We start from the raw sequence: 13,522 nt of genomic DNA, 5'->3' as shown, positions 1-13,522 counted from the left end.
ACTAGAGTCTGATGCGCCATCAAATCTAATGCGCACCTCAATTTTCAGAAACTTGAAACCAAAAAGAGAGAGTATTTGCTGGCGAATGTGCCATCAAATCGAATGTGCACCTTAATTTTCGCAACATAATTTGGCCAAAAAAAGGTGTGCATTAGATTCGAGTAAATACAGTATAACTTAGCTATCATTAGTCACCACATAATTATCTTTGTCAGCAGAGTGTCAACAAGAGATGTCTAGTGTGCCACCTTCCCTCCCTGAAAGTCGCCCCAAGCCTATTAAGTGTGCCATATCACCAGTGTAAGACATCTTCCAGAGTTTTACCAAAAGGTTGCCTGTCCTCAAGAAGCTCATATTCTGAAGGACATAGCCAGACAAGGGGAGTGGCCATACATTATTTCTTTCAAAAGAATGATGACTATGTGTTAATGTATTTACTAATCAGTATTTAATTAATTTAGCAATCAGTAATTAATCTTTCTTAGGTTAATTATCTGTAACTTCAACCTTGGTATGGTTTAGAACAGTGTAGAATTAGTTTTTCTCTACCAGACCCCTTTTCTTGAAGCTTGGCCTTTGTTAGCTAGGCTGAATGGGTACAATAAAGTACAATAAAAACAAAATAATAAAGATCGAAAACATTTTATATCTAGACTCTACCTGCTTTCTTTAGTGTGTTGGTTAGGTGTTAGATTCTTGTTCCCTTTTTTTAATGTAACATGGAAGTTTAATGGTTTTGCTGAGTTTGAGATTTATCTTTTGGGAAGGGTGTCTTCAAAGCCTTGTGTGACACCCGCCCGCCCACTGCTTTTGTTGTAAAATGGAGCACATTTTGTGTTGAAAGCATTCCCCAAAGATTTTCATGGGGACATCCGATACTCCTCTCTCTTTCCTCTTTATCCTGTTCTTCCAAAGTGTAACAAGAACCGCCACTTCGTTTCTGGTTGGAGATGCTTCTGAATTATTGATCTCAATCCTCAGAACATGGGACGGTACATGTTTTGTTATGGAGTCTGAAGCAGATGGAAGCGAAAGTATTCCCCAGATATCACAGAGCTATCTTTGCCATTGTGCTTTCTCATTCCATGAAAAGCCAATGCAGAAAACAAGCTGTATCAACGGATCAGAACAGTGCATGCAAATACCTTGGAGTGGTGGGTTAGTCTGTGAGCCAGAACTCTGATATTGGGCTGACTGGTGCCAAGCAGAGATGAAGCAATGTTTTTTCTTCTAAAAGCTTATTGCCTTTATAAATATGCATGCTGGATTTCTATAACTTTCAACTTTAGGAGGTGCTCATTTGTATTCGATCCAAATAGCTGACTATTCGTCAATTTCCTAGTTATTTGTTGGATGCAGGGCACTGGCAGTTTTAGGACACAGTACCTCATGAAATCTTGTAGAAATCTGGGTCCTGGTTTACAGAACAGGCTTTTGCAAAATCCGAGGACTGTCAGTTTACTCACTTGAGTAATGATCCAATTGCTAGGTAGATGGAACTGCATGGATATTCCCAAGAAAAAATGGTAGTCATCGGTCTCTGCCCACTGAGCCCACCTGCCAGCCTTTCCCTTGAAAAAGAGCATTGGAGGGGGAGCGCCCCACATGAGTCCAACACTTCCTCTCCCCCACCCCCTGGCAAACCTGGTCTTTCCCAATGGTATGCACCCTATTTGACTCGGCTGCTTAAAATCCAACAGAAGGGCTGGGCAGTGCATCACATTGGGCACCCATTAGGCCTGGGCAATCTATCGATATATTGCTCAGACCGCGATGTCGGCTTCACTCAGCGGTATATCGCTGGTGAAGCCGCCACAGCTCCTCTGCTAGCAGCATCCACTGGAGGGACTCAAGAGTTCATAACTATCCCCCCACTCTCCACCTCGTTCTCTCTTTCTGTCAGTCAACTGCATTGCACACAATCTGCAGCAGGCTTAGTGAGTTTTGCAGGGGTTCCAAAGGATAGCAATTATTATTATTATTATTATTATTATTATTATTATTATTATTTATAAAATTTGTATACCACCCTTCATCCACAGATCTCAGGGCAGTTCACAACATAAAAATACAATATGAAAGCACAAAATGCATGACAAAAGCAAGAACAAAAAAACCCCTAACAAACCAAAACCCTTTCCCTCCCATTTCTTTCTCTGGCCTCTGCTAATGCCAGCAGATTCTCATAGCCATATGCTGTGTTCACATGAATCTCTGCACATTCACCTAGTTCCCAGAGAGTTGGGAAATTTAGAAGTTGGGCCAAGCAGCAAGAGATTGAGAAACGCTGACTGCACCGCAATATTGTGTCACTTCACCAGTGGATAATTGTAGACTTGGGACTTAAGATTTCCACACACTCTGTCACCAAATAATCTCTGTTGCAAAGCCGTGTTCTTTGGAAAACATCACCCTTTCTGCTCCAAAGCTGGCCTGCAGACACCAACTCATTAATTATCGTATCTCACCTTGACTGCTATAATTCTTTCTGCCAATTCGGTTGTCAGGCTTCAGCTTTTTCAGAACTCAGCCGCCAGCTTCTGACTAGGATCAGATTGGCGGTGTAAATCCCCACTTTCATGGGATCTGAACCTGGGCTGCCATGGAGAAATGAACCTGAGACTTCATAAGGCGAAAGACGTCCGGACATTGCCTCCACTCTCTGATCAGAGCCCCATTTCTGACCAGGGCTTGGTCAGAGTGGTTCTGTGCCTGACGGCAAATGGCTGGGCCTCCCTCAGCTGCCTGTTAGTTAGAAAGACAAAAGACCAGAATGCAGAACTGAGTTATGTGAGCTGGATGCAAAAGCTACAGGCTAGGAAGGAAGAGCGAGAGAGAGTTGGAGAGATGCCTGATTTTTGCTGGAACCCAAGGCTGTGAGCTTGAGAGAAGCAAGACCCTCTGGCTCTGGTTGTATACATGTGTAAATAAACTATTGATCCTAAAGACACCACTGTCCCTGCTGTACCTCATCGCAGTGGAAACACAGACCCTGAGTAAGCACCTGGAACCACTGCTCAGAGATTGGGGTGGCATGCAATGGTATCTTGAAAAGGGCCAAACCAGAGTTGACAGTGGCATCCGTCTTTTGTTCACTCATTTCCCCATTCACATATAAAGAAATTGGAGGAGAGATACGTCTTCTTCCTTTTTATAAGAATATGCAGGCCCTGTGCTCTATCACGGAAGGTTCCTTTTCCTCAGCCCAACTCGCTTCTGGTAAATTTCCTGAGGTGAGTGTTCCTCTCGTCAGCTTGGAGGAAGAATTGAAGTTCAAATGGACAAGGCTCCTTTTAAGCAGAAAAGGCGGGGGTAGAGTTAACCACCCAGGCAGAGCTGCAGCTTCCATCAATCTGGGGTTATCTGTTTCTGAAGGAATGCAAGAAACCTGCCATAGTCTGGTCTATTACATGGCGCTGGCTATTCCAAATGCCTCTCTGCTAGAGCTATCCATTGGCGCTGAGTGGTGGCAAACCATGGTGAGGTAATACAGGGGAGGATTTATTTACACATGCATCTAAGCCTCTGATGGAGGGGTTAAGATCATTAACACCCCCCAAGAGGGTATTGCTTCTTGCCACAGCCTTGGATTCAAACAGAAATCAATCACAGCGCTCTCTCTCTCTCTCTCTCTCTCTCTCTGGTTTCTCAGCCTGCAGAATTCTTCCAGCTTCTAGTTCAACCATCTCCCTTCTCAACGGTGGCCTTTGTCTTTCTAAATACAGTGGTGCCTCGCAAGACGAAAAGAATCCATTCCGCGAGTCTCTTCGTCTAGTGGTTTTTTCGTCTTGCGAAGCAACCCTATTAGCGGATTAGCGCTATTAGCGGTTTAGCGGCTATTAAAGGCTTAAGGGATTAGCGGATTAGCTGCTAAAAGGCTATTAGCAGCTTAGTGCCTTAGAAAAAGGGGGTGGGGAGCGAAAAAAAATTGCAAGACATTTTCGTCTTGCAAAGCAAGCCCATAGAAAAATTCGTCCTGCGAAGTGCATTGAAAAACGGAAAACCCTTTCATCTAGCGGGTTTTCCGTCTTGCGAGGCATTTGTCTTGCGGGGCACCACTGTACCATCCATTTGCATCTGGCACCAAGCCACCATCTTTGTTCCATTACTGGCTCACCAGGTAGCCAGGCATTAGAAATGTCTCGGCATACAGCCTGCCTACCCCCCAGCAAGCCTATCACAATACCGTTGTGTATTGTGTATTTCCATTTATCCATACAATTTACAGGAAACCCAGTGGTTTTCATGAGAACCTATTCTTGCATCTTCTATCTTCTCAGGATACTTTAAGGGGGAAATTGCCTTTCAGTGCTTCCGTTATTGACAGCAAGACAAAACGTTGCATCTGGCTAATGAAAATTTTATATGACGTTAGATTAATCAACAGATGCTTGTTGATGAATATTTAACCATGCTTATTGCATAGCACTTCTGCTGAATGATGCTGCCCCTTCGCCATTCTCATTAAGACTCATTATACCCTTTTCCCTTCTGAAGCTTGCATTTGTGTACGCATCACTGTTTTCCTTGCCCAGAAACCCTTGAGATCTCTTACTGGTTCAAGACGGGTGTTGCTTCCTTCAAATACGCCAGTTTCCCCCCTCATAACATAATATATTCTGTGAGTCACAATCCAGCTTGTGAAGCAAGACTTGAGGAAACGAGCGAGGGGAATCCATTTTTTCTCTTTTAGGCTTGATGGCTTTATTGGCAACATGAGGGCGAAATGCTAATAAAGTAATGCATTGATGCCGTGATGTGTGCATTTAATTTCTTTTTTTAAAAAAATGATATTTATTCCAATTTTAACAAATACAGAAAAATTTGAAAAAGACAAAATACAGTAAAAATAAAGAAAGAAACAAGAATAGAATTGTGTACATAGAATTTAAAGTACATAAAAACCACACCTCCACCCCACCAACAGGAGAAAAAACAAAAACATTTAAAAAAGAAACCCTTCCATTTTTCACAATCCCATCCTTCAATAACTTGTTTCCTCGACCTCCTCCCACCTCCCTTTTTGTATTCCAGTTAATAATTAAATCAGCAAATTCTTTATGCCGTGATGTGTGCATTTAAAAGGCAGGGGAGATGCCAAAGTCAGCCGTTCGCTCAAGACATCTACTAAGGTGTCCAATCTCTTATCTCAGTCAAGACATGGCTGGACCCTGACCTCTCCCCAACTGCTTAAACTTTTCATTCCTCCTGATCCTTGTGTCAAGTTCTTCATTAAAATCACATATTGCTGTTGTTCTGATATGCTTGGAACTGAAACAGCCGCTAGAGATCAAAGTGGTCTTTAGAATAGAAAATAAACAAGAATGATATAGACCCTTTCAACCCAGCACTGATGTGCAGGGTGTTCTATAAAAATCACTCTCTGTAACGTGAGGGGCATTTTGCAAAAATCTTAGGCAGTAACATAAGAGGCAGCCTTTTTTCGGCAGTCTTGGGGGATCCACGTGAGAAGGCTGCAAATGCGCTCATTCGGTGATCTCTGATTATTTGTCATATTTGCCAGCATTCCTCTCGCTGTGGATGTATCCGAAGCAATATCAGAAAATAGCGTAATCTGATTTTAGAAGTGAAAACAAACACAAAATGCTTGAGCGGTTCCGTTCCTTCATGCTCCGGTCGATATCATGTTGTGAAGCCATCAGTACGTGGTACCTTTCTGCAAGGCTGAACTACCAGCCTGCCAAACCTTTAGAGTAGGGATAGGCAACCTAAGGCCCGGGGGCCGGATGCGGCCCAATTGCCTTCTAAATCTGGCCTGTGGACAGTCCGGGAATCAGCATGTTTTTACATGAGTAGAATGTGTCCTTTTATTTAAAATGCATCTCTGGGTTATCTGTGGGGCATAGGAATTCGTTCTCCCCCCCCCCCTTCAAAATAGTCCACCCCCCCCACACACACATAGTCTGAGGGATGGTGGACTGGCTCACGGCTGAAAAAGGTTGCTGACCCCTGCTTTAGAAAATGTCCAAGCTCAGGTTTAGCACTGCCAACAACATTGGCCCTTGCAGAGGTGGCGGAGAGGGAAACAAATTTAAATTACACGAAGGCAGGACTAATGCCTCTGTTTGCATTAGTATGATCTTTAAACCAGGTGTCGGTGCTGCAGCCCCCAGCAGGCTGTAACTGGCAGTGAAATTTGCAGAGCACAAGAAATAGTAAGTCTCTTCCGCTGTTCATTGCAATCAAGCCTCAGCATAAGACTCCACCTCCTTCACTTTCGGTTGCTGCAAGGATTTTCTCTCAGCTGCAAGAGCCTTTTGCATGATTTCCAACTCTCTCCGGATCTCAGTGCAAATGAGATAGTTCTGTTACACTGGGGCACGTTGAATTTTTCAGCTTTCAAATTCCAGAAAAGAGAGGTGCCAAAGGGTTGTAATTTGACTTGGGATGTCAAAGTATTTTTTGTTAAATTAATATAATTTAGTTTTGGTTGGTAAAGAACTACATAAAAATACTGACTTTTAAACATTTTTGTGGAATTTCTAATAATTTTAAACTTGTTCATCAATTTTTTTTTGTAAAATTGTATAAAAATCATTAGAAACGATTGCCAAGTACTTGCAGTTATCTTATATATTAATACTTTTTATTTTTATGTATTATGCATATTTTATATTAAATTGCATATTGCACACACACACACACACACACACACACACACACACGAACATGCTTTCACTGAAGGCCAGAAGACAGTTTCTACTGGACCACATCAGATTGGCTTGCCAGACCTGCCAGAGTGCAACAGACAAGTCAAAAAGCACAAGCGTCAAGAAGACGGGAGAAGGTGGCTTTCTGAATGTAAGCAGAGAAGAAAGCAAGCAGGATGCTTCAGGGCCATCAAATGAAATAATTTTCTATGCTGATGAAAATGAAGAACAAATAGCTGATGCCCAAGATGGAAATGATGGAAGTTATGAATTGGCTTTAGGAAAACCAAGAACGCCTTCCATAAAAAGGCCAACGCAATAGAAATACATAATGTTGGTGGGCAGAGCATCAGATATAGCGTTGGCCTCTGTGCTACAGCTGCCGTCATCACGGCCTCCTTTATGGAGGCTGGCTTGATCACTGAAGAAGGCCAGAGACTTGTAGCTGATCACAATAAAGTCAAGAAAAAGTTATGATACCCCTGGATCAAGACTTTGATGATCTTTGTCAGAAGCATGAAGTTTGATGATCTTTGTCGGAAACGTGAAGTTGACAGCATCATCTTTGATGACCGCACATCATCTCAGAACAGCATTGTTCTGTGTGCAGTGAGCCAGGTGGAAGATACCTCTCTCTACCTCTTCCCTCTAGAGCAGCGGTTCTCAACCTGTGGGTCCCCAAATGTTATTGGACTCCAACTCCCATCATCCCTGAGCTCTGGCCTTGCTAGCTAGGGGTGATGGGAGTTGTAGTCCAACAACATCTGGGGACCCACAGGTTGAGAAAGGCTGCTCTAGAGAAAGACTCAAAGGAAGAAAAACCATCAGATATTATTGCCAATAATCTTGTAGATTTCATGAAGAAGGGCATTGATAAGCACCTGTAGACCATTGGGGGTGATTCTACCAATGTTTACACTGGCTGGGAGGGTGGAGCCACGCATTGGGTAGAGGTCAAGCTTGGTCATAAGCCGATCTGGTTAGTTTGTGTCCTCCACACCAACAGGTAACATTGGCAAGGTGCTAGACGCAGCTACAGACCTTGAAATTGATCATTCGCCAAATCAGAGAGCTAATAATAATAATAACAACAACAACAACAACAACAACAACAATAATAATAATAATAATAATAATTTATTATTTATACCCCACCCATCTAGCTGGGCTTCCCCAGCCACTCTGGGCGGCTTCCAAAAAAATATTAAAATGCTGTAATACATCAAACATTAAAAGCTTCCCTAAACAGGGCTGCCTTCAGATGTCTTCTAAAAGTCTGGTAGTTGTTGTTCTCTTTGACATCTGGTGGGAGGGCATTCCACAGGGAGGGCACCACTACCGAGAAGGCCCTCTGCCTGGTTCCTGTAACCCTTGTCTGAAATCCTGCAGAGCTGCTGTCAGTCAGTGTAACTTGGCTTCTCGCAGTGAGGGAACTGCCAGAAGGCCCTCGGTGCTGGACCTCAGTGTCCGGGTAGAACGATGGGGGTGGAGATGATCCTTCAGATATACTGGACCGAGGCCATTTAGGGCTTTAAAGGTCAGCACCAACACTTTGAATTGTGCCCGGAAATGTACTGGGAGCCAATGTAGGTCTTTCAAGACCAGTGTTATATGGCGTCGGTGGCCGCTCCCAGTCACCAGTCTAGCTGCCGCATTCTGGATTGGTTGTAGTTTTTGGGTCACCTTCAAAGGTAGCCCCACGTAGAGCGCATTGCAGTAGTCCAAGCCAGAGATAACCGGAGCTTGCACCACTCTGGCGAGGCAGTCCACAATCAGATAGGGTCTCAGCCTGCGTACCAGATGGAGCTGGTAAACAGCTGCCCTGGACACGGATTTGACCTGTGCCTCCATGGACAGCTGTGAGTCCAGAATGACTCCCAGGGAACTCTTGCTTCACTGAGTTTCATGTAACATGTTTGACATGCCTGAAGGCAATTCCAAACCAGGTTGTGAAGGACATTGCTTAAGTTCCATACACAATTCTGTGAGTACCGAAGTGCTGCTTCTCATTGAAGTCAGTAGGGCTCACTTCTAAGAGGGCATACCTCTTAGACGTGTGGGTGGAAGTACATGTAATCTTATGCTTGTTCAGCATTTAGATTCACACTTCATATTTGACAAAATGTATCATAAATGAATTCCTTTTCACATGATTTTATTTTTTTTAAAAAAAATCTGTATAAGGTTTGATTTGTGGTTGGTTTATATATATGAAAAATTGGGGAAAATGAACTTCTATTGGTCTAGTGCCTGAGGCATGGGTTGAATTGCACATTTCTATACGGTAAGGCAAGGTATCCAATTTTAAATTCACCTCCATAGTGTGGGGTCAGTACTATTTGTAGTTACTTCTCACAGATAGTGGAACTCACTAATATTTGCATTAAAAATTGCTCTCTGCAGAGCTGAGAATTAGTGGGTTGTCTTTTCAGCAGATGACTATTCTGGTTTCATTAGAAAAAATTGCACATTTTTTCACAAACAGAAGTTTGGCCACTACATGTTGCCAAGCAACTCTCTTCAGGGCAAACATGGAAAAACAACCATCTGTCTATGGTAATTAAAATACTGCAGTATTTTATTTTTCTACTTCCATGCATTGAAATCTTTGAGTGATCACAGAAGTATTTATAATTAATTCTAACACCTGTAGAAAAGAGCTCTCAGCCATTTTCATAATCAGAAACTTCAAAGTTCAAGGGTTTCAGCAGAAGACTCATAATGTTCCAACTTGAACATTTCCGGTCGGAAAATGGTAGAATATCATTTCCTTGCATCTTCAGGAATATTTTCTGCTTGAATCTTCTGTCACTAATTAATTACACACAGATTGTTGATTAAGTTTAGTGCTCTTTGCACTTATGATAGACAAAACAGAATTATGTCTGGAATCTAAATCTCCATATTAATGAACTAGATCCCTTAATGACAACCTTTCCATATTTTCCTATACTTCCAGTTTAATTCAATAAAGCTGTGAAATAAATACAGGCCACTAAAGCAGCTGAATGCACTGTACCAAACACTGAAAAGTGTTGCTTTTTTGTTTTATTTGTTTTGTTTTTACTCCGTGTTGCAATCAAATGATCTCCAAGTCTGCTTGCAATGCATTGCAGCAAAGCTAAAAGCAACACCCTGACCAATGGATGAGGCCAGACTTCTCTTCAGCTCTGTAGTCCCAGTGACAACTGGCAGCTGGAGCAGGGCATATTTGTGGGCCCACGCACTAACCCTATCCTTGCAGCCCCTCCCCCTACAAAGGAAGAGACCCTAAATGCCACACCCCAGGCCACACCCCCACCAGCAGCCCATTGGCCCACGATGCAGCGGTTGGCCAAGCCCACAGTTACCTGGTGGGTGGGGCCGCAAACTCCGTCCACCTGTTGGGAAGGGGTGAGCAGGAATTTCTGCTTCTTCACTGGCCAATGGATGGAGCCAGGTTGGTCTCCCCCTTGCTACTGGTGTTCTTCTTGGGAAACAGGGGGTTAAGTCTCCCAGGAGCCTTCCATGCCCTGGTCAGACTGTGCTTCCTTACAGCTCCAGGCAACTGACAATTGGAGCTGAGCCTTCTTTCTGGCTGCAGCAGATGGGGAGTCATTGACCAATGGCTGCAGCTACAGGTAGTCTGCCCATTGCTATAATGTTCTTCCTGGAAGAGGGAGGGATGCAACCTCCCCGGCTGGTGGTAGAAGCCAGAGTGTCTTTCACCTCACTTCCGAAGCCCCAGGGCAACTCACAGTTTTGTCCGTGAGATCATTTCGCTCTCCTGGCTCCCCTGGTTTGACATTCCAGAATTTGATTTGCGGCAGCACATTTGCTTGGCAGTCCCGACGTTTCTTCTCTGGAAAATTAAAATAGGATTTGAAAGCTCTGCTGTCCCCGTGTCTGCAAATATCCCTCATGTTTAACTCTTAATGGATCTGTGTATCCCTCAATCTAACTCACAGTGCCTGCATTGTGCAGCTCCGTTGTGTGGAATGATCACTTTGGTTCCAGTGTTAAGTAAGATGCTCACAAAAAGTGAGAAGCCATTTTTTAAATGGACAGGTAACATCCAGGCGAGAGCTAATGTCACGAGGTGGTTTCTGTGGCCTAGGCTCAGGCGGCAGCCTGGACAACGTCTGAGTATAATCAGAGAAAATGCATGCTTATCTTTCAGTAATCTGTGTACAATTTGTGTAGACTTAAGTTATGGAGACAGACATGAAGGGGGACACCTCCAACAATTCTGAAATGTAAGTACAGAAAGACACTTGATTGGATGGATATTGGTGATGTCGTATCAGCAGTGACATCACCCATAGACTCCTAGTGTCTTTGTTTTGCCTTTCTCTAGTGCTCACAACATAAATTGCTTGTCTTGTTTGACTTCCTTGTTCACCAAAGTTGAGCAGATTGTGGCCGTTTTCAACGCCTCCACCAGACAAAAAGCTTGGGACCATTTCTCGAAAGCTCAGCGCAAGAACATAGACATTTGGCGAAAGCATTCTGAGGTGGGTGAATTTCTTCTCTTCTATCCATCATCTCATAGCCTGGACTAAAGCAAGTGGGCAAGCAAGTTTGTCTCCAGTTGGTTGTGTTGCATTCAGCAATATCTAATTGCTGTAATTTTAGAGAAAAGTAATTAAGAACTGTCTATACAACCTCTTGAGAGAGTATCTGTGGGTCCCATTCACCTCTGTAACGATGTAAGTTGAAATAAAACTACAGTTTTATTTCCTCCAAGAAGCCTGAACTGCCCGGAGGAGCATATTTACCATACCAAAACACTGAAATGATCGAATTTGCCAGGCCACTTTAAAATTATTGCTTTATCTCTGCCCATAATTTACAGGTATATTGAAATTTTATTCTATTACTGAAAAGTGTTGTGACAAAACAGTTTTCTCGTTTTTCATTACTTTCCATATTAAAATGGTTTTCCTGTTTATTTCTTAATAATTAGTCTAGACAAAACGAAGGACCTGTCAGAACCACCTCCAGAGGTGGTTGCTCTTCAGTAACCAGGCAGAACCCTGACCTGTCTTTTACAGGTTTTATTGGTGCAAACTATTTACAGCACAAACCCCAAAAGTTCATGTCCGTCTCAGTCACTTGCAGATTCCGGGAGTGCCCCTTTCCGGTCCCCCCCACCAGCATAAGAACTTAGACACCCCAAATCTCTGCCTCCCCTCCTTACATTTCACCCCTCTGCACAAGCAGGGTGACGGAAGCAGCGTGTGTGTCTTCTGGCCGAGCCTTCGAGCCCTCCCCTCACCCGACTACCCCTCTCCCCCTCGGCTCCAGGGGAGGTGTGGCTTTCTCCCAAGGAGCTGCTTCTCAGAATCACCGGAGGCTCTCTGTATCTCTCTGCCTCCCTCCCCCATTCCAATGGCAGTCCCCTGACAGGAGCCATCTCCCATTTCTTTTTTGACAAAATAAAAATAAATCATTTGCTTTGGCCACAACCTAATGAGCTATTTTAGGTTCACCCACGGCCATAATACTATAGAAAATTCCAAACTTTGTTTCTTTAAGAAGCAGCCTGGCAAGGTTGCATTAAAATGTTTTGTGGTGGGTTTTTTTTTTTTTTTGCCACACTTAGAAAGCAACAAGATTTTCTAGCATCCAGGTAACAGGAGAGACCTGCTTCCTTTTCTCTGCAACAACCCAGATACCGTTTTCAAGTAGGGTTGCCAACCAACTTGCAAAAAAAAGAAGGGGGAAAAAAGGCTGACTGGTTTGGGGGAGTTTCCTCTGTCCCAGAAGGTAGAGCTAATTTTCCTAACTAATTAAAGCTAGTTTTCCTAACCAATTAATTAATTAAACACCTGCAAACTGGGTAGGACCATACACGGAAGTAGAGGCTGTTCATAGCACTAGCTCACTTGAGTAAAATTCAGCTGGTTGGCCTGTCTGCTCATTGTTTTCCTGGGCTCATCATGGGCAAGGATGAGCCTGGCTTACCTGAGGTCAGATACCTGAGCAGCAAGCATGCTTAAGGTACTAAAGAGAGAGCATAGGCAGCAAATGGGTGATGAGGAGGAGTCACACCAGCTGGCTGCCTTTACTCGCTTTACCTTTGCCCAACCCTGCTCTCCTTGAGTCAAAACCCTGCAGCCAACATCATCACAACACAGCACATAACTTATGGTTACCAGATTTTTTTTCAATGAATCCGGGGACCCTTTTTTTTTTTTTTTTTTGAAGCTGAGTAGCAACACGGAATCAGTAGTGGGGATGGTGAGGCAAAAGACCCTGGGCCCAAGCACACATGCATATTGTATAAAGGTGCAAAGCCCTTCTTTTGCACCCTGTGAAACATAAATGCGCAGAGATTTCTTAAAAAACTGGGCAGCAGCCACCTGCCCGCAACTCCCGAGCCTCCCCCAATCTCCTCCCTCCTCCCCCTTTGTTTTGACTGATTGGGGGAAGCTTAGGAGTCGCGGGCGGTTGGCCGTTGCCCAGTTTTTTAAAAACTCTGCGCATTTATGTTTCGCAGGGTGCGAAAGAAGGGCTTTGCACCTTGCCTGGCAGAGAAACCATGTGCCCTGCACCCCTCCTGGGCAACGGCCGCCCGTACACGACTTCCGAGCCTCCTCCAATCTGTCAAAACAAAGGGGGAAGGAGATCTGTACCGCTGGACGTCCCCAGTTCCCCTTCGGCAGTGGCGGCAGCAGCGAACAGCTCCTGAAGCCAGCCAGAGCCAACTGCGCTACCAGGCTGGCTCCGGGCTGCTGAGACTGCCGCTGCAAATCTGGGGACATTCCGGGGACGGAATTTGTCCGGGAACAGATTTGCAAATCCGGGGACTGTACCCGGCAACCGGGGACATCTGGCAACCCTAACATAACTGCCTTCTCACCTGCCCT

General features: G+C 44.1%; 1 protein-coding gene across 12 annotated transcripts in view; it reads left to right on the top strand.

Moving 5' to 3' along the window:
• Positions 1 to 13,522, top strand: part of ENOX1 (ecto-NOX disulfide-thiol exchanger 1) — a 296,456-nt gene that overhangs the window by 217,850 nt on the left and 65,084 nt on the right. For 10 of the 12 annotated variants that reach the window (XM_083448710.1, XM_083448711.1, XM_083448720.1 and 7 more), the window contains one exon: positions 11,058 to 11,164. The exons of the other annotated variants lie outside the window; for them this stretch is intronic. In XM_083448710.1, coding sequence (XP_083304836.1) covers positions 11,058 to 11,164 — 107 coding nt within the window. The remainder of the gene's footprint in view (positions 1 to 11,057; positions 11,165 to 13,522) is intronic. 12 annotated transcript variants of the gene reach the window in all.

The sequence above is a fragment of the Podarcis tiliguerta genome (assembly GCF_965153285.1).
Source record: "Podarcis tiliguerta genome assembly, chromosome: 7".
Lineage (NCBI taxonomy): Eukaryota > Metazoa > Chordata > Lepidosauria > Squamata > Lacertidae > Podarcis > Podarcis tiliguerta.
Note: the sequence above shows the minus strand (reverse complement) of the source record. Positions and strands in the feature narration are given on the sequence as shown.